At 40.7% G+C, this 22,112-nt stretch overlaps 2 protein-coding genes across 2 annotated transcripts in view; both read right to left on the bottom strand.

The window, feature by feature from the left end:
* The window catches only part of LOC137357089 (dihydropyrimidinase-related protein 2), a 70,338-nt gene extending 61,335 nt beyond the window's left edge, over positions 1-9,003 (bottom strand). The window contains exon 1 of the mRNA XM_068023102.1: positions 8,642-9,003. The gene's annotated coding sequence lies outside the window, so the exon portion shown is untranslated. The remainder of the gene's footprint in view (positions 1-8,641) is intronic.
* A 1,633-nt stretch (positions 9,004-10,636) lies between these two features.
* LOC137357090 (BCL2/adenovirus E1B 19 kDa protein-interacting protein 3-like) overlaps positions 10,637-22,112 on the bottom strand; it is a 39,956-nt gene continuing 28,480 nt past the window's right edge. The window contains exons 5-6 of the mRNA XM_068023103.1: positions 19,828-19,977; positions 10,637-13,753 (exon numbers count right to left, since the gene is read on the bottom strand). Of these exons, the coding sequence (XP_067879204.1) occupies positions 13,705-13,753; positions 19,828-19,977 (199 nt within the window). The 3' untranslated portion in view covers positions 10,637-13,704. The remainder of the gene's footprint in view (positions 13,754-19,827; positions 19,978-22,112) is intronic.

Here is a 22,112-nt window from a genome sequence, read left to right as displayed (position 1 = left end):
TCGGCACATCTGGGGCCAGGGAGAGAAAATTCAGCTTGGATTCCTGTTCCCTAACAATGATTCCTGATAAACAGACAAGTGAGAGAATGTCAGGTGAGAACAGGATCATGACGGTGCTTCTGATATGACCTCCTTTTTCCTCAACCGAGGATTCCCCCCCACTGTTGTTGACAGGGCCCTCAACCGCGTCCGGTCCATTTCCCGCACCTCTACCCTCATCTCCCTCCCAGAATCGTGACAGGGTTCCCCTTGTTCTCACTTTCCACCCCATCAGCCTCCATATCCAAAGGATCATCCTCCGCCATTTCCGCCACCTCCAGCGTGATGCCACTACCAAACGCATCTTCCCCTCCCTTCCCGTCAGCATTCCGAAGGGATCGTTCCCTCCGCGACACCCTGGTCCACTCCTCCATTATCCCCACCACCTCGTTCCCGTCCCATGGCACCTTCCCCTGCAATCGCAGGTGATGTAATACCTGCCCATTTACCTCCTCTCTCCTCACTATCCCAGGCCCCAAACACTCCTTTCAGGTGAAGCAGCGATTTACTTGTACTTCTTTCAATGTAGTATACTGTATTCGCTGCACACAATGTGGTCTCCTCTACATTGGGGAGGCCAAACGCAGACTGGGTGACCGCTTTGCGGAACACCTCCGCTCAGTCCGCAAGCAACACCCTGAGTTTCCAGTTGCTTGCCATTTCAACACTCCCCCCTGCTCTCATGCTCACATCTCTGTCCTGGGCTTGCTGCAGCGTTCCACTGAACATCAACGCAAGCTCGAGCAACAGCATCTCATTTTCCGATTAGGCACACTACAGCCTGCCGGACTGAACATTGAGTTCAATAATTTCAGAGCATGACGGGCCCCCCATTTTACTTTTATTTTTAGCTATTTTTTCTTTTTTACAATTTTTTTCTTTTGTTTATTTCATGTCATTGTAGTTTGTTCAGTTTTCTTACCCACTGTTTTTTTTCATGTTTGTACTTGCTGCTGTTCAATCTTCAGTTCGTTAACACCCTATCTGTACTAATGCTTTGTCTTTCAACACACCATTAACATATTGTTTGCCTTTGCTCCATGACCTTTTGGTCAGCTATGTGGCCTTGTCCAATCTGCACCTTCTCATTTGTTATCTCTTGCCCCACCCCCGGCTCACTTGCTTATAACCTTTGACATTTCTAATATCTGCTAGTTCCAAAGAAGGGTCACTGACCCGAAACATTAACTCTGCTTCTCTTTCCACAGATGCTGCCAGACCTGCTGAGTGGTTCCAGCATTCCTTGTTTTTATTATTATTATTTGAGAACAGGATCAGGCCTGACTGTCCTGCTCTCAGCAGTCAAATAGCCAGCAGGTACAGTCTAAATTTACGTCAATAGCAAGGCTCAAATAGTGCTCATAGAACAATAACCCCAGCAGAAATGGGGGAAGAATCACAAGCATTCAAGGAAATTTTAATCATCAGTACATGCTTTGTTTTCACACAGCTTCATTCACCCACTTCCTGGTAAACTGCTAAAATACAGAGGGCTTTTTTTTGGTGTACAATAACAAACATGACATAATGGATAAGATATAAATCAATATTAATTATTAAAAGTTTAAGCTATTACAAGTTGGAAATCAAACCGCACATTTCTCCTGTTTAAAAACAGTGCATCCTGCCAAACCTATTATAAATGTCACCATATTGCTAACAGACAGATATATCAAGTTGTTAATAGGTGAGACCAGTTGTCATGACATTAAACGAACAAATCAGTCTGCAGCAGAACATCAGAACACCTAAAACTGTCCAATCACAAGACGCATGCCCTCGAGCTGTGGATTGGCTCTGTGCTTCAGACACATTTTCTATGATGGTCTGGACTATTTTCTCGACTAATGCCTCCAGACTGGCTGGACCAAAGCCAGCTCTTCACAGAAAGGTTAGAATAATTCAACATGCAGCCGAGCATTTAGGACTGGCACACAGCACTGGTGCAGAGCCACCAAAATGATTTAATCTTTTGCCAGGAGATCAATGAAGCGATGGCTGCTCATGAAAAAGCAAGGCTACTTCTGTTTTCACCGCCCTGCAGCCAACCTTTTGATGACAAACCTCCATCCTGCCAGAAAAGGTGCAGATTACAAAGGAATGTTGATTTTAAAAATTTGCATTTCTAAAGAATGGTCGCATCAAAAGTTTTAAAATCCTGATGTCTGAAGGATTTTGAATGTGCAAGGAAATCAGTCCGCAATTCTGATGCACACACTATTGTTTTGAGGGGGGGATACACGCAGTTATTTTTCAGGGGCAGGGGGTGGGGAACCCACATGGCCCCAAAGATACTTCCAGTTCCTGGTCACCAATGTTATCCAGTCAAGGTCCCCTGGACCAGTCAGAAAAAAAATATTTCATGGCAGAAATGTGAAAATGCCAAGAAACTCTGTAAATGCCGAACAGCAATGTTCCCTCCAAGCTGCACGGGTGTGCGGCCACGTAGCAATATGGAATGCACCATGCATTTCAATAAACAGGCCGTACGCAACCAACATTCCCTTTCAGATACATGCATGCGCAGCCATGAGCAAACTGAAATATACCCCACAGTGCAATAAACAGGACATGCATTATGAAGATAATCAGAAGAAATATTGCTCATTGTCATAAAAGGCCAAGTGGAAGGTTTGTATTTCGGGTTTGGCCTCCTCAACAGTTCCGGCCAGTAATGTTAACCCATCTTTTCTCTATCAGGTGAAATGGACCCACTATGGACCACATGCTTCTATTTTACATTCAGGCTTCAGGTGAACTCGATAACAGCATGAGAATTTTTTTTTTTACATTTTCCCCTCCACACCCACCCACCAAATGTGCTGCACATCGTGATCTTCAAGCATCTCTTATTTCCTCTGATGGTCACTGTACTTTTAACCTCCCTCTGTAAAACACTGTTCAAAATAAGAGAAAACTTCCTGAAGCTTCAAATGATAAAATCAGTGAGTCACTGAAACATTCAAAAGATGTTCTATCCCTGGTCTGTGCTCAGTTAACTGGATTTACAGTGTGGTGGCTTTAGTACCTTGGGTTGAGGTGGGTGGAATGAGTGGAAGGGGTGTAGGATTAGCAGTTGGTGGGAGGGGTGGGTAGGCTGAGTGGGTGGGATGTAGGATGAGTTGGGGTTTGGGTAGGGTGGATGGATGGATGGATGGCTTTGGGATGGAATGACTCATTAGTGTAGGGATGCTGTGAGGTGGTTTGTTGGGTAAGAGGATGTTCTCCTTTTGAAAACTCTGTACATGTGGACAGAAGGTACACTTTCCAGCAGAGACATAGTCTCCTACCCCCACGCACCCGAATACTCTGCAGCTACTCGCTCTTTAGGTCACATCAAGAATAGTCACTTGTTGGAGCTCTTGGAAGGCAACTAACATCCAAGAAACCATACCTGGTTAAGAAGAGGAGGTGAGAAAATTGGCTGTAAAAACAAGCTCAGTTCATTAAAAACTAAAGCCCATTTCATTTGGGAAAGCAGAGCAGGTTCAGGCTATGGGGTTCTCAAAAGTCAATGCTGTCTTAGCCATAGCAAGGAGGAGCTACATATGCAAAAAATACCAAAGTAAATAGAAATTAACAAGCAGGGTCAGTGGAGTACCCAACAATGACATCCTTTGCGAATAGCTCTGTACATAGATACTTGCAATCATTATTGATCAGTAGATGCCAGATCTTTATCTGAAATGTTGCAGTTTTGTTTTCTTCTCCCACAGATTGTTTGGTCTTTCAGATTCCTTTTGGCTGCAGTAGCTCTCCCACATTATAGCCTGTCCATTTCAATGGCTCACCCAAGAGCTGGGAGGTCTCAGTAAAATGAAGCTAATTTCTCCGCTTTGGCCATCCATCAATTGTATTGACTCATCTTCATGAACTAAGTTGAGACTTCTGTCAACATTCTGTCAACATCTGCTTGTATTTATATGACTTCAAACATCATCAATGTCACAAGATGAACAGCTCTGGTGGTTACATTGTAAAAAAGGATACAGAGGCACTGGAGAAGTTGCAAACAAGATTGACAAGGATGATCCCAAAACTGCGAGATGATACTACAGATAAACACGAGTGTTATGCTGAAAATTAGGTGAGGAGGCTTGAGTGCAGCACAAACACTAGCATTGACTGACTGAGCCAAAAGGTCTGTTTCCATGCTGCATATTATATGTAATTCTACGTAATAAATGAAATCCTTCTCAGCCATTTCTTATTCCTCTGATCAAAGGGTTCTGTGATCAATAATTTTTCCTAAGTCACACCCTATTGCTTGCATTATAAAAACACTCACACGTAGTTTATACTGTGTGACGCTGAGTCATATATATCTGCAGGTTCGAGGTTTTAAACTAGCTTACGTCAGTTTAATGATAAACTGGTGCAGTAGTTCAGGTGTGACAACAGCAGCCTGTACTAAGGGAAATTATCCCGGGATGCCAATCCTGCTACTATCCCACTGATTTCCATGGACATGGAACAAGGATTGGATTTCACTTTTGTTTTGACCAGGTAAGAAAGGGGTCTAGGGTTCCCCCTCAGCCTTCACCTGGTCTTACCGTAACAGGGTTTAATTTTAAACACACCCTTTTTTTCTTAGCTCCCCCTTTGTGAATGCTTGTTCACTAACTTCCAATTATAAGGCAAAGAAACTTGCCAAACAGGTTTTCTTAAGTTTAAAGAAAAAAGGTTGCACTTTACTAAACTCAATCTCTAATTCGGTTAACACCTACGGATACGCGACGCGCCCACGCTAGCATGTATACGTGATACACATATGCAAATAGAGACAGAAAAGAGAAGAAAAGTAAAGTGGAATTTTCTGAGGCTACATCTGAAGAGGATTTTGGTTACTGTTCTTTGAGCTCACTGTAAAGTCCTTGATTGTAGGTAGGTCTTGCTTTTCGTTGGGGCCCAGTATTCTTCTTAAACCTTGTTCGATGCAGGAGAATGTTAGACTGGTGCAGCAGGGGCTGCTCTTGAAGGTGGTGAAGTATAGTTTAGTTTTTTTTTAGAGATACAGCACTGAAACAGGCCCTTTGGCCCACCGAGTCTGTGCCGACCATCAACCACCCATTTATACTAATCCTACACTCATCCCATATTCCTACCACATCCCCACCTGTCCCTATATTTCCCTACCACCTACCTATACTAGGGGCAATTTATAATGGCCAATTTACCTATCAACCTGCAAGTCTTTTGGCTGTGGGAGGAAACTGGAGCACCCGGAGGAAACCCACGCAGACACAGGGAGAACTTGCCAACTCGACACAGGCAGTGCCCAGAATTGAACCCGGGTCACTGGAGCTGTGAGGCTGCGGTGCTAAGTTGTTGAATTTTAAGCATACACTGTTATTTTTAAAGCTGCATGAGACCAGTCTAAATGTGCAATGTTTCCCAGATGAGACACGTAGTGACAAAATAAGTTTCATTGTGCGTTGTTGCTGCTATAACCTAAACTAATCACAATCATGAATGTTCATGCTTACATCCTCCGCGGCAACACCAGTTGATAAAAAAGAACAGTCCCCTAATAGTTCAGAAAAAGTAATCAAGACATTTTGAACTGCCAGGAATGATAAACTACAATTAAAGTAATATCTAACAAGCTCTCTGCAACTTAAATCATAACTGGTTTGTGTGAGCCATTTTAAATGGTACTTGGAGGCTGCTTAGAGGAAGTGAACTTGATTCCAAGTCTAAAGAAGACAATTATTGACATAAATATTTGGTCACTTAAACCAAATAACAGTTCCCTGTGTGCTGTCGAAAAGAATCCAGTAACCCACAGGTTTTAGTCATTATAAAACAGGATACTATGCAGCTGTTTCAGCCTGAAGATTTGGGCAGCTAATGAAGGAGTTGTTGGATAAGAAAAGTTGAATTCTGATTCCTCGTGTGAAGAGGTCAAGTTATGAAGGAAGATGAGAAAAGGTTCCAGATTTGTAGTCTGCAGAAAAAAGCAACAGAGTGCTTCGGTAACACCCTGACAGTAACTTCAAAGTAAATCAGCAAAGACCAGTGAAAATATTAAAAGTAGTTCTAAATAGAGATTAAGAAAGTCGACTTCGAAATAACCTGCCATATGAATTGACGATCTTCACCACAACATTTTAGCCTTTTTTCTAAAGGTGCTCGTAATAAAGCAAGATTCAAATGTCCTCAGATAACCTGTCCCATCCCCATTTTTCATACCAGCTTTCACTGAGTATTAGAAGAATCTGACTGGGAACCAAAGAGGAAAAGTCAATCAGGGCTTCTGACCAGTATCTCGTGACTCTTGCAGGAAAGTGCACTTATGGGCATCAAATGAGCAATGGATTAGGGGGCTCATTGTCAAGTCTCACCTATGAAAATGTTATACGGGAGCATTCAGTGCCTGTGACACTATCAGCCAGCTAGAATTAACATCTTGAAAATAAAATGAAGATAGATAAATTGTAATAAATGGCCCATGTACTGACATAAGAGTACGAGTTGAATAATCATATTACTCATTCAAGATTTGGTCTTTGAGTTTTATTACATAACAGACTTTAATAGATGCCAATGTCAGTCACTGTACTACATGAGAAGGAGACTAAGTTCATTCCCTTTCAGTCTAATGTTTGGACCCACTTGTTCATCTTCATCCTGCCCCAGTACCAAGCCTGCTCTTCAGTTATTTCCCATCACCAATTCAAGTAGAATACTTAACTGCATGGAAAATACACGAGAGAAGATCAGAGCAAATCATATTTAAACACGACAGTCAGTTGCAGTCTTCAAGTAGCTGTGTTCACTGAGACACAAGGTGACATTTAAGAGTTACAAGGCTGCTCCCTACCATCGGGGGACTCAGAGGAACTTGGTATTGATGACCAGAAAAGGTGACCTTCATTTTTAAAGATGAAAAGCGAAAACTCAAAACAGGACTTCAACCAGTTCCGAAGAAGGGTCACTGACCCGAAACATTAACTCTGCTTCTCTTTCCACAGATGCTGCCAGACCTGCTGAGTGGTTCTAGCATTTCTTGTTTTTACTTCAACCACGACATCAGCAGTTTCAAACATGAGGAAGTTCTTCACAAAGTGATCAACTCAGAGGATGAACTTCCGGATGCAATACTGGAGACCAAAACTCTGGAATCATTCAACAGAGAGCTGGATCCCGTGAAGTTTCTCTCGACAGAAGAGTTAGAATTGCTCAAATGGCCTGACTTAAGTTCTTGTCATAATCTCATATCAAAAAACTCCATTTTCTCAAGTGCTTATCAACAAGAAATAGGGGGAATGATAATTATATTTTCAATCAAGGGGTGGTTTATGAAGTTAGAGATCAAAGTATATTTATTTTAAATATACAGATAATTTTAAACCAGAGTTTGAATAACCTCCAACAGTGACCTCTGCTGGATACTTAGAGCACACACCATAATGTTGTCGACCTTACCAAGGGATTTCTGTGCAAACTGCAACATTTTCAACATTATTGAAAGAGGGGCGGGTCTGACCCTGGGGCAACTGATGAGCAAATTGGTAACATGTTCCCACCTTGGTCAGAAAACGACGAGTATAATCCCCAATAAGAATTTTTTTCGCATAATTCAGGCCAAAATTCCAGTACAGTTTTGAGAGAAAGCTACGTTGTTGAAAATACCTTTTTTCAGATGATGTGCTTAAATCAAAGCCCCATCTGCTTGATCACATGGTTCAGCTGAGTGTTAAAAGATACCATGGCACAATTCAGAGGAGCAGGGAATTTCAATCTTTGTTCACTGCTTTGCTTCCTCAAAAAATACCACCAGAAACTAGTCCATCTGGACATTCATCTCTCATTGAGAGATCTTGCAGGTTAAGAATCACTGTTGGAGTTACCTACACAGTAGCAGTGGCAATATTTTGTCTTTCAACTATTTAAGCAAGAGTTCCTCTATTATTGGTAACATAGATAAATCAGACAAAGATTAAAATAGACTGCATGGCCCCTGGACTTGAGAGAAGGGTAAAATTCTCAGCCAGGGATCTTGTTGCTGCCAAGTGCTCAGTTAGAAATTGTTAGGATTTGGAAGAGTCAGAACCTACAACAATGTGTAAAGAAAGGATAAAAAGAGAGAAAAATTAACAAAGCTGTGTTAATTCCTTAACTATCTCAGTTTCAGCAGTGACCTCGCCTGGTGATTTGTACTTTAACCATTCAACTACACGTCATCAGTTTCTGGGCAAGCATATGACTGAATAAAACCTTAATTTCCTTCAAAGTTGGAAAGAAAAATCTATCATCCGGCATGGTTTGATATATCTGTCGATATATGAACCATAGATGGTATAAAATTTGTATACAAGGTCAGGTATCTTTACAATTGTTTCCAGATTCCACATCAAGGAAAACAATCCTATATTTTTTCATACGTTGCAAGATAATCTGGAATAGGTGTTCATCCCCGAAATAAGTTCTCACACCATATTCTGGCAAAAATACTACGAGAGAGAAATGGAGAAAAACCCAATTATAAATTGAAATACAGAGTGACTTCATAAAATATAAATACAATCTTTTGAAAATACAGTTTAAAATCTAACTTCAAGATGGACATGAAAATAAAAGAATTCCTCGTGTTTATTACCTGTCAATTTCCCTTCCATACCAGCAAAAGGTTTCTTTCTTCTGCCCTTCTCTATCCTGAAGCAGACTCCCTTACTGAGGTACGAGGTCTGGGTATTTCCAGTGCAATTCACCCAAACCAATGCAGAAGATGGAGGAATTTCAAATGCAAATCACGTCCAGCACATTTTAAGTTTCCACAATCATTTGCGGTAGTTCAAAAGACATAGTGTTGGCAGCCAGTCCTGCTCACAGATGGAATTAGTCAGCATGGCAAGTTTCCACGAATTGCTCCCATTTGGAGGCCTTTAAGGAGGCATTAAAACGAACCTAACAGCTGCCTTTTAAATATAAAAAAATATTTAATTTACTAAGAAACTGACGATTCTATGAAACTAGTAAAGGGTTTATACAGTTTTTAAAGTCATTTTCAGTTCTTTGAAATTGGGTTACAAATAGATGGTGAACTAGATGCTGATTAAAAATACTTTCTTTGGTGATAAACCCATTATCAGCTGTATTACTAAAACTGTTCCACTCAAATATATCCAGGAATGTTTTCTAATCACAAAGTAAAAAAAAGAACTGACATTCCAAAACACAGCCCGATTGCACTGGTTCTTGGTCGATTTTACATTCCACCATATGCAAATGAGTTTGAGTGGGAACTTGAGCAAAATATTCAATTCTGAAAACTAAAGCAAATTTGTCCCCCACATCACCAATTGTGCTCAAAGCAGAAACTCTATTCCCATAAATGCAAAAGGTTTCTCGCTCCTATCCGAGAAATGTAAACGTGATTAACTTGAAACACCTCCACTGCTTCCCTGGCTAAGATCAATATCTCAGTGGACACCTGGGTTTGAACCTGGAACCTTGCTGGTCCATGTGGCTTTAGTATCGCACTGAGTAATGTATTTACCCAATGCTATCAGTGCTACAATGTTCCAGATCCAATCGTTGCTCTTGATTTCATTACAATGAATGTAAAGCAGAAAAGCAGGCCTTTCAGCCCAACTGCTCCCTGCCAGTGTTTACGCTTCAGTCTTTTTATGGAAACGAATAAACAAATTACTGTTAGACATTAATGGAACTGGGACAAAGTTTTTGCTTTTTCTGATTAACTGGAATGTGCTGCAAGAATGATCACCATGAATTTCTAGCAGGCCATCATTACCCCAGTACTGTTACTTCAGTTCTTTGACCTATAGGCAGGTTATCGAATGGTGGAGAACATCCTGGCTCACTGGGCTGTTCGGAATTTCCGGAAACAAATCACATACTCATCAACTTTGAAGCTCAGAAACACAGCATTTTCAGGATATACTGACAACAGGCCAAATTATTCAGCCTATTATCCAGCGTCCAACATCCCCAATGCTCGAAAGGGAAAAAACACTACATGGTGTAGGCGATTACTAGGAGATGCTGAGACCTTGGTCGATACAAAATCAGCTGATCTCAACTGAGGTAGCAGCTGGAGCAATACAAATGCCCTCAGCAAGCAGGAGGAGAAATCAGCCAGAGCTCCCAAGTTTGATGATCATCAAGTAACTCTGGCTGAAAGATGCATGTGTAGATGTTGGACGAGGGAAAAACCAAGCTCAACTGTAATGTCTTCCAAAGGAATGCTGCCAACCCTCAATACCCATGCACACATTTGTAGAATGACTGCTTGCCACAGATTTGCACTGAAATGTAATATCCTCATACAATGCCAGGCATCCATTTTTCCCCATAACCCTTGCAAGATTTCTTAGTACCATACAATACAAAGCTCCAAGAAAAAAATTTAAAAAAACAGCTCCACCTTATGTTTCTTCATAACTGAAAACACTTTCCTAAAATCTTTTTGTCCCTCATCACCCTCAGTCAGCTTCCTTATTCAATTGCTCAGTGCTCTAATTATCCTCACCTCAGGATATTTTACTGTGTTAACTGCATTATATAACCAAGTTGTAGAACATAAGTTACAAATTTTAGCTTATCAACAGCTTTAGAAAGAAGAAATACTGACTTGCATTAATACGTTTAATGGCACAAAAATGGTTATGCTACTAATTTTACATTAATCTGCATACAATATAGGAAGTGCTACTTCGCTAAATGTCAAATTTGTTGATAATCACTTCGGCTCAGTTGAATTCAACAGATTCTTTTTTGCAAAACCTGTCCCCAATTGAAGAAAAATCAACAAGACCTAATTTCTTAACATAGTCACCTTTTTTCATAAAAGTTGGTGCTGCAGCTAGACATCTTTGCTGCTGCATGCACAACACACAGGAATGTGCAAGAATGCAATTTAATTTTTATCTATGTACAAATACCTGTACTCTTCACCAGGTCCTTATGCTTGTTGCATTAAAGTTCAAAGTGTGACATTTTCTACTTATTTTTGGTGACTGGGAGACAATGGTATTGATTCAGTCTTGTAAAATATATTCCAATCAAAGAGTCTGAAATTTAAATTTAAATTGTTTCTGTGCTCCCTCCTCCCCAAAACAATGTGGTAGCACCGTTCTCACTATATGAAAACAGTCAATTGCCCTTGACCAATTTCAGATCCAATCCAACACATCACAAAACGTGGAACAAAACAAAAACATGAAATTCTCAAAATGTACACGGCAACACCGAAGAGGAAGGCAAAATGTTTCAGATGGGACCCTTCCTCATTGTTCTGGAGGGTCCTATCCACAACTTGATCATGCCTTTTTCTGTCAGGTGTTGACTGATCTGTTGTGCATTTCCAACATTTTCTGTTTTGACTTCAGAATTCCAACATTCATGAAAATTTAATCAGTGTGCTAACACATGCCAATCTCCTGCTTCAATTTTTTATAACAGAAAATAAACGCCTTTAAGAAATTCACATATGTAATATTGGCATACAATAAAGTGATTTTCTGGTAATCAGCCATCTCCCCCATCGAAGGGAAGAAAGTAAAATAAATAGTGTAGCCCCCTGAAGCTAGAATGGAAGGAACACAGAATACATTTTCAAACTGCACTTAACTTCTCTTTCCTGCCAAATAGGTAATCTGACGAGGATTTCTTTTCCTGTAACATTGTCACATTCACTTCAATCGAATACATTCTTAAACTAGGATCTTTTGTAAATAAGAGATTTAACAGAATTAAACTTCATTACATCAGGAGCTGTACAATCCCAGGAGCATTTTAAGCAGTTGCACTGCAAGTGGAATAGTATTCAAGCGTCATTTTTGGTTAAAACAGTCTCCACAAACGTAATTGTCGAATATCACTGTCCTTCAGGTCAATATGCAGTACTATTTCTGCTTAATCTGATCGTTAGTTAAAAGGGCATTTATTCTTTTTTGTGCTCTTCAAAGTGACGCATTCATGCTGGGGCATGAAACATTTTCCACTTCCCCATGTCAGCATCAAGCACTCCAGAGTCAGGTATAGCCAAGGCACAGAGCGAAGCATCCTCTACACTGCTTCAATCTTAAAGTGTCCCCTATCCTACACTGACATTTTTCTATTGCTCACACAGTCATCATGTGGCTGGTCTGAACAAGATAGTGAATTTAGTTGTGAATTAAGGGCAATTTTGTGCGAAAGGCAGAAATACTTTGGGAACTGGATTGAGACTGACCAAACTAATTTACGCTTGGATCCTTCCAGGTAGTAAAAAATGGAGCTGCTCATACAATCAGAATAAGCTGAATTTAAACTCATGTACCAGACATGAAAAGCCAATATGGAATAAATTTCACTCAGTCCCCAAATATTCTTTACCCAAGCAGAAGTTCAAAACGAAAGCGCATAAAAGCTGAAAAAAAATCACTGAAAGAAACTTGGAAAAGGTTACAGGAGACTGGTATTTTAATTGTACCATTCTCCTTCCTATTAAAGGAGTAGAGAAAAGGTTAAACAGTCCATGACATAGCAGATTAGTTTAACAAGATGCTGCACAACACAATGGAAATGATTATTGAAAGCCCAAGATATCTAAGGTTGACAGCAGTTCATAGTCCTAGAGAAAATGGCAAGTTACCCCAGACTACTCTGCATAATTCCTGTCAGATGGCTCAGAATCAGATCTTTAATTTCAGGTACAATCACCAGTCAGGGCTGAGTTAGCAACCTCTCGCTGGGATGCTGCAACTAGCCCCAGAACTTATGGGCAACGGGATCCGGGGAGGGAGGAAATCAGCGAGAGACTCCCCTGATGGGAGATGTTCAGTGAAGATATATTTTGAGTTCAGTTGTGATACACATTTACAGTCAAAAGGGTTGCTGCCAAGGTTCTGTGCTCAATTGCGGAGAGCTGCAGTCAGTTTTCCAAAGCAAAAATTAGTAAATGAAAACAATTCACAACTAACTTTAGATGTCTGGCAATTTTCAGTGAAGCATTAGCAAACATAGACAAACAACTTCGCTCCTGAGAAACGTAGTCAGAGCCAAGCTGCATGCCTGTCCTCCTGGCTACCACTGAGCATGTGACATCAGAGGATTGGAAGAAAACTGCAATTTCTGGTTAGTGGATGGAGGAAAATATAACATTCAACAAAAGATTAAGAAAAATGTAATGCCAATTCCTGCGAACAAAAATCAAATCCATCTGGAAAAGCTCCAAACAGCAGCACATTATTTCAGCTTTGGTTGCTGTCAATGTCAGTTCAAGTGCATAGCTGTTATCCAAGAGAATGTGAATCTCAAAACATGAATTGCATTGCTCACTACAACTTTATTAGTTCAATGCTACTGTGCACTCATCCCTTCCTTCTCCTATCCCCACTGGTGCTTTGTGTTAACTGCATAAATTTTGCAATTTTATAATCTAATCTGAACAGAGTAGGATTGCTCCTTGAATGAGGGTGTTTGCTCGTGAATCTGCTGTCATGTGGTACATATCCTGCTTAACAAGTCAAAGTTGAGGGTATCAGAGATCAGCCCATTCAGTGCTCAGGCTGGCCATGTAGTTCCTTCAAAGTAAGGAAAAATGTAATGGGATGAGATGTCTTGTGCTTGTGGTGGGTTTTTTCTTCCTCCAATTGAAATGTACTGATGGAACAGCCACACAATTTCACAGGTCATGTGTAAATCTGAGTCTGGTTCTCAGAAGGTGCTGGATGATGAGGTTGTCAGTCTTTTCCCAATGTAGATCCTAAAACAAAAGGGCTCAGGTTAGGAAAACTATGTCTCAGCCTAATAAGTTCACACTTGCACAATGAAAAAGACACGTAGTTTAAATTTAGTTTGTTGAAATGAACATTATCCGAAGGGGTTCATCATTTTTCTTCAACTGAGTTGAAAACCCCAGTAGGCGTGTAATTTGCACTCCACTTTAACATCCTTTTTTTATGAAATTGAAATAATCGTGCAACTCTACTTTTAAAAAGGTTTGTTGAAGCCAACAATTTCTGGTACACTACGTTTTCATCCTTCAGCTGCAAATATGAATTCCAAACAATTAAAATCATACAAATATGGGCAGAGTGCTGGTCGCAGAATAGATGTGCCACATAAGATACAGATGTCTGCGTGCAATTCATGACCTGCATAAAGCCCAATCTCAGCCATACACTCCAGTGAAGGTACCTCGCTGAAGCTTGGTAGTTCCACAATGGTATGAGAAAAATGGTGAGAAATGACAAGTTACAGCCACTTTTTGATGCTTTCAGCCCCTGTTCCAGAGCAAAACAGAGAGGTGTTCAAGTCCTGCGCCCTTAATCACAGAGGATGCCGGGGGTGGGGGTGGGGACTGCAAATGTAGAGGGAAGGGGAACCATAACACTAAAATGGAGCAAAAGGTAAATTTTAAAAACTCAAATTAGAACTTGTTATTGGACTTCGTCCAGTGTTAGCACTGGGCACTCTCAGGTCAGGTCTAACATAGGAACCTAACAGTTCCTGCTACTCTGCCCTAATAATGTACCTCAGTTATAAGTTCATTACGAAAGTCGATTGCACCGGTAACATTTCCACTCATCACATCAGCCACTCGTGACCACAAAGCGATTTCCAATTTAGTACTACACTTCAGGCATTTCTGTAATCAGAACCTATGCTCGCTTGGGTTGAGAGTCACTTCATTTCAGACCCTTGTCGGTAACAGAAATCACTCATTCACCTTATCCATGAAGGCTGCAGTGAAGGCGGGAGGTAAAAATCAGTTGTGCTAACCTATTGCATCACACAGTCCCTTAAAAGCTGTTGGTGGGTCAAAAATGATAAAAGGCGAAGCAGAGCACTTGGTGTAACAAATACTCACAGCACCTCTCTCCAATATTCATTACGCAATATTTTTCTGATTTTTCAGAACATTATTTGGCTTCCTCCAGACTTTCTAATTCAGGTCGCCTTTCCTATCAAGAGCTGCTCTGATGACATAAGTAAAAGATTGTGCACACACAAAGATCAGATCCAGAGAGTGAAATGGAAGCCTGTGCTTCAGACCAGCTACAAAGAGACTGGCGTGGAGTCAATAAAACTGGGAAATAAAATAACTATCTGAATTTTGCTGCCAAGTCAGCCAGTGGTGATTTTGCACAATCAGGTAACTCTGAATCAGCCCTGGTCAATCTCTGTTACAATAAATGGACATATATGGACATGTCCAATAACCTATAGCAGGTAAACAGCTGAAGAGAGGAAGCAGCAGCTCAAACGGCAGGTCCTCATGGAGCAAAAAGTAGCACAAAAATGGGGATATCTCCAAATAGGGAGGGGATATTTTAGTTCTGCAATTGAATTATGGCAAGAGCACTTTGTACGGAATGCTCTCCACTTATAAAGCCAGATATTATCACAGCTGCTTTTGGATCATGGCAGTGCATTGACAGGCAACCCCTGTATTCCAGGAGCATACAACTCGCCTTGACGTTGAAGACATTCAAGACCCTAAAATATCTATAGCTGAATTCACATTTCTATCTGAATTCCCTGTTGCAATTAAAATGTTGCTGCTTAGTGCTGTGTGTAGATCGATACTTGCTTCATAAGCTCTGCTCTTTAATCTCTCTCATGTATTCTGTACATCTAAGTCACTCTTTACATCCACATTTGGACTTCATCTGGTTCTTTTATCAAGATTCCCCTTCTCGTCGAACATCATTTTACAGAAATTCAGGATATTCCATTGCAATAATGATGGAACGCCTTTTTGATGAAATATTGTAAACTGAAATCCTGTCTGCCAGCTCAGGTGGACATAAAAAGATTCCACGACATGAAGAAGCAGAGGGAATGTTCCAAGTGTCATGCCAAACATTCATCCCTCAACCAACATCACCAGAACAGGTTTATTGTTCATTTCTCTTCGTGCAGTTTGTGGGCCCTTGCTGTGTCCAAATTAGCTGCCATGCTTGACTACAAAACCACAGTCCCCACACTTCAAAAGTAACTTAATGGCTGTGAAGTGCTCGGGACATCCTTTGGTTGAGAGAGGTACTATTTAAATTTCAAGTAGTTCTTCAATTTTCAAATTGAAGCTATGGTGTTCATAGAAAGATCAAAGAATTTTAAAGTGAGTTTTTTCTTCGACGCATTCATCTTTGCACAGCCTCCTTTGGGTCATCAAGGTTTGCATAGAGCTACATTGCTTCAGAAGTCTTGTACATTTCTCCCCCACAGTGATTAAATGCAGCTTAATAAATTTGTTCTTGAGAGATTTTACTTAAGGATTGTTAGGAGAGTGCTTCTATTTTTAGTAAAATATGTTTTTAAGGACTTATAGTTGAATTATGGACACTGATTCATCTGGAAGCTTGAAGAGATGCTGAACTTTGTGTGTCTTCAATAGAGGTCACCAGAAGGTTTCCTGGACTTGTCTTGTAAACAAGCCCTTACTGGAAGGCACCTGTTAGCAGACAGGTACACAGCTTGTTTTTTTGACTTGGAGAAGATGTTTACAGTGAATTGACAGGTCAAAATTTATAAAGGTCAGGAGGCTTGATTCTTGTGACCTTGTTCTGGTTTCGTTTTGGACAGCGAGTTGAGTATGAACTGTTTGGAAGACTGTTGTTTTTTTGCCTGCCAGGGAACCCAGCTCATCTCTTTGTCCTTGAAAGAAACCCTGCGTATTCAGTGTGTCAGTCTCCTCTTTGCTCCTGTATTTGAAGAAACCCTGCTTATCGAATGCGTGTGAACTGAAAACCCTGCTGCCGCATTTCTGCTGTAAGGCCTATCAGAAGCTTCCGTAGCTACATTTCTTGGAACGCCTACCCAAACTGATCCTCAACATCGCCTGGAAAGAACTGTTCGAGGAAAATCCCATCTATACACATTTGGGACGCCAAACCAAAACAAAGGACATCTTTCCATATCTTCTCTTTCTTCTCCAAGAATGAGCAAGTATTCAGTCTACGTGGTTTTTGTGTGTTTGTTTTTAAACAAAGCTCCAAAACAAAAATCCCTTTTATTTTTCCAGTTAACCAGTGTATGTGTGTGTTTGTGTGTGCGAGAGAGGGGCTGAGGGAAAAAGGGAATGTTAATATTTCAATCTGTATATTTATGCTTTACTTCATTACTGGTCAAGTCTAGTTTTATAATAAACTGATAATTTTGTTGTTTATTGAAGAAACTTGGTTGGCGTGTTTTATTTGGGGAAAAAATACAGTATATGATCGATCATATTAGTAAAGTTTTTTAAAATTCATTTATTCATGGGATGTGGGCGTCGCTGGGTTGGACAGCATTTATTGCCCGTCCCAAATTGCCGTTGAGAAGGTGGTGGTGAGCCGCCTTCTTAAATTGCTGCAGTTCAATTGGGTAGGTACACCCACAACGCTGTTAGGAAGTGAGTTCCAGGATTTTGACCCAGCGACAGTGAAGGGACGGCGATCTGGTTCCAAGTCAGGATCGTGTGTGGTTTGGAGGTGAACTTGCAGGTGGTGGTGTTCCCATGCATCTGCTGCCCTTGTCCTTCTACATGGTAGAGGTCACGTGTTTGGAAGGTGCTGTTGTAGGAGCCTTGGCGCACTGCTGCAGTGCATCTTGTAGATGGTACACACTGCTGCCACTGTGCGTCGGTGGTGGAGGGAGTGAATGTTTGTAAATGGGGTGCCAATCAAGCGGGCTATTTTGTCCTGGATGGTGTCGAGCTTCCTGAGTGTTGTTGGAGCTGCACCCATCCAAGCAAGTGGAGAGTATTCCATCACACTCCTGACTTGTGCCTTGTAGATGCTGGACACGCTTTGGGGAGTTACTCGCTGCCGGATCCCTAGCCTCTGACCTGCTCTTATAGCCATGGTATTTATATGGCTACTCCAGTTCAGTTTCTGGTCAATGGTGACCCCCAGGATGTTGTTAATTGGGGATTCAGCCATTGTAGTGCCATTGAATATCAAGGGGAGATGGTTAGACTCTCTTGTTTAAGATAGTCATTGCCTGGCATATGTGTGGCACGAATGTTACTTGCCACTTATCAGCCCAAGCATGGATATTGCCAGGTCTTGCTGCATTTCTACACAGACTACTTCAATATCTGAGGAGTCGCGAATGGTGCTGAACATTGTGCAATCATCAGCGAACATCCCCACTTCTGACCTTGTGACTGAAGGAAGGTCATTGATGAAGCAGCTGAAGATGGTTGGGCCTAGGGCATCAGCCTGAGGAACTCCTGCCGTGATGCCCTGGAGCTCAGATGCTTGACTTCCAACAACAACCATCTTCATTTGCACTAGGTATGACTCCAACCAGCGGAGAATTTTCTCCCTGATTCCCTTGACTGCAGTTTTGCTCGGGCTCCTTGATGCCATACTCGGTCAAACGCTGCCTTGATGTCGAGGGCAGTCACTCCCACCTCACCTCAAGTTCAGCTTTTTTGTCCATTTAAGTAGAAAAATTTAAATATATGCTGTGACCTATGGAGAAGTGGGACGAGGATAAACAGTGCACTCCTCCCTCCTCAGTCGTAACAGGATACATGTATAATATATCTTACTGGAAATGTGAAATTTTCACGGTCAAATAAATTTCATTATATTTTCAAATTTAAATGATCTGCATCTTTAAATTTATCACAACGGTTTCTCAGCAGAATCTGTTTTGCACAAAGACACTACCAACTCTGGCTGCATTAATTATTTTCATTCGTGTTTCTTGAAAATGTGTTTTGTGCGTTCCATGTGAACATAGACTATGCAATACAAATGTGCCCCAAACACGGCACTGAATTGGCAATCTCACTGAGACAGATCAGTGTGCCACATCAAAGTGTCACACAACTGCAATATGGCATTGTTCCTCTGAGTTTTGGACTTGAGCATGTTGTTGGGAAGAGTAAAGCAAACTTAACTCTGCATTTAACTATCTTACACTGGACCATGACGTGCTGAATGCTGACAGTGCAGGCCCGATTTTGACTCATTCAAAACCCATTCATTTACAGAGTTAAAATCAGGCCCGCATGCTTGTTTGAAATGCAAAGGACTGTTTTCTCCAGCACCTTGATTGCAAAATACCAGGAATGAAAAAACACCTACATATTTGGTCATATGGGTGTTGGCACTGCATTGTGCCATTATTCCCTCCTTGTAAAAAAAAAAGAAATCATTTATAGTTTATTAAAAAATATGAAGAGCTGCTGACAGTTGGAAGATGGCCCAACAGGAAAACAGGAAACCTAGTTTTCTCCATAACTTACGAACAAAGATGAAAGATGAATTAACATTAGAATCAGATGACCTGAATTCCACATCAGCCGAAGATCATAGCTGAGGAAAACTGCACCTCCAATTTAATCTTCGGTTCAAAGATCAAAATTTGTACAATGACAGAGTCAGAAAAATGGGGCAGAGGCACAGGAGAGTGAAGTGGGAGAATCAGGCTCAGACACTCTAGGGTTTCTAATTTGTATCAAAGATCTCAAAATCAATGAAAGATATAGGACAGAATCATCTGCATTTATATTTTATTCATTTTAGTGCGCTATTTATCAATTATTCAGTTAAGCAGGCTTCACTGTAAATGCAGAAATGTTTAGATGAATATTTTAATGAAAAACATTGACTTACAGCAATCACCTAACCAGAAATCAATGAAAGTACAGCTTCAATATTTTGAAACTCTGAACCAGCTTTGAAAAGCTGGTTGTGTTTTTCAGCTGTAAAAACAGTGCGAATATTGGAGCAAGAAATATGGCAACATTACTCAACATGCAAAATTCGATCATTCTAAAGTAAGAATGAGTCAACTTTTTTTCTAAATCAACTTCAGGATACATGGTTAAACACTTACCCCAGGCCAAGGGCCAAAATATGAGATAAAAGCAGGGAAGGAAAGAAGATCTTCAGAAATTCAGCAGAAAATACGCCACCTTTCTTCATTGCTCCAGTCTTTCTCATACTGAGAGTGACTGAATGCTTCGGATGCTTGAAATGAAACTCCCTGGGGGAAGAATTAAAAACAAAGCAGAGAACACTGTAAATTATATCAGTATTCTGATGTTCAAGTTAGATATGAGCACAAAACTCTCAAAATAAATTCCATTCAATACAATTAGAAAAGATTTTATTTCAACACTGAGCTATGGTTCCTTACTGGCAATTAGAATTTTTGGATATTAGCAGCGATAACAGAACCAAACTTGAAAAAAAAATGTCGAAATGATTGAAGAGAAAATACTGCAAATGTTGGAAACACCTTGAGAGAGAGAAAAAAAAAGTTTAATGTCTTGATTGTGAATCAAATTTTGAAACACAGTAACTTGGTTTCCCTTGTTATGCCTACTGGTGGACCTACTCTGCATTCCATCATTTTCTGTTCTTACTCCAGGAAATGAGTTACAGACTGTAACATAACATTAGGGCATTTAAAAATAGTTTCAGCTTTGCTGTCACCTTTTCAATTCTCTTTCACAACTCCTCAATCAGGTTGCATTTGAACCTTTTCCAGATAATGAGATTTCTCCATTCTAAATCTACGTAACAATTCAAAAATTTACTGCATAACAAAAAAACACTAATCTTTGTTTTATAACTGCAAAATGTGTTACAAGAATGGAAATTAATCAGAGTTAACTTAAGAGTTCATACTATTTCACCAGCTGTCCCATCTTGCAATCTAATTGAACTATTTTTTTTTGCATTGCATAAAGGTTTTTTTGTTTCAACCTATTGCCGGAGATTACTTTATTGCATACCTTGTGCAGTAAATATGGTAACTTGTGACAGGGAGTGAGCTTTTATTGAGTGACTTGGGTTGAGGATGACCCTGGAGACATAATTCGTGCAAGTGGTGGCAATCTTTGTTATATACATGTGCTTGCTTGCCATGGCAATATCCAATGGGTTTTGGTTGTGTAACCAAAGCTTGGAGATCCACGGATCCAAAACATGAATCAATGCAGCAGTTGGACATGGACCTAATCCCACGATTCAGTACATATTGGAACTACTAAAATGGGGAATGCGCCGAGGAGAACCTGGATACTTCCACTCTGTCATTTGCCTGTCTTCATCTTACAGAAATTTCTGTGCATTTCTGCTATTTGCATTGAGGAGAATGCGCTGAGGGGAACCTGGAGACATAACTCCTGCAAGTGGTAGAAATCTTTGTTGGACACATGTGCTTGCTTACCATGGCAAGCAGATGCTTCCGCTCTGTCATTTGCCTGCCTCCACCTTACAGAAATTTCTGTGCATTTCTGCTATTTTCAGAGAAGAACAGAAAATTGCTGAAACCAGTGAGAAAGTTTCCTCTTTTAAATTGCAAAATTTAAATTCGCAAAATCTCTCCAAATTTCCCCTAATTTGACACTTGAGCTCAGCTTCAAAACAAGCATCAATGTTTGCAGATCCCTGATGGCAGAGTGATAAGGCACTACTGGCTTAGCACTAAGACATACTGACCACAATATACCAGGTTTGATCAGGCGCCAGGAAGTGGACATGAGGGCTAGTTTGGGTCCCTACCCCGCAGGGCAGGGGTGCAACAATTGGCTTCAGTACCCGAGGCTCGGAAGGAGAAGGAATAGCAACTTATCAGCCAGTGCTCCCACTCCGGACATCTTCAGTTTTGATGAACACAGAATCAGGCCCAGCTACACGGACCTTCAAAAAATTGTCAATTGTTCCCAGTTTGAGTTAATTGCTTCAAGAGAAAAAGAGGAAAGTATAGTGGCCAAACAAAAAGATCCAGCGACTGAGAACACTATGATCACCACAAACAAAAAATCTACCAAATTTGATAAAGGTCTTGAAAATAATGAGGAGTCTGGACAGATTCCCATTGGTGGAAGGGTCAAAAACCAGAGGACACTAATTTAGGTGGATGGCAGAAGGACACAAGGTGACATGAGGAAAATCTTTTTTACATAGCATGTGGTTAGGATCTGGAATACACTGTCTGAGAGTGTGGTGGAGGCAGATTTAAACAAGGCCTTCAAAAGAGAACTGGACAATTATCTGGAGAAAAATAAATTGCAGGGCGACAGGGAAAGGGCAGGGGAGTGGGGCTCCCTGAATTATTCTTGCAGAGAGCTGTCATGGACACAATAGGCCAAGAGGCCTCCTTCTGCGCTG

Source organism: Heterodontus francisci, chromosome 47 (assembly GCF_036365525.1).
Source record: "Heterodontus francisci isolate sHetFra1 chromosome 47, sHetFra1.hap1, whole genome shotgun sequence".
In the NCBI taxonomy this organism is placed as follows: domain Eukaryota; kingdom Metazoa; phylum Chordata; class Chondrichthyes; order Heterodontiformes; family Heterodontidae; genus Heterodontus; species Heterodontus francisci.
This window is presented reverse-complemented; position numbering and strand designations above follow the sequence as displayed.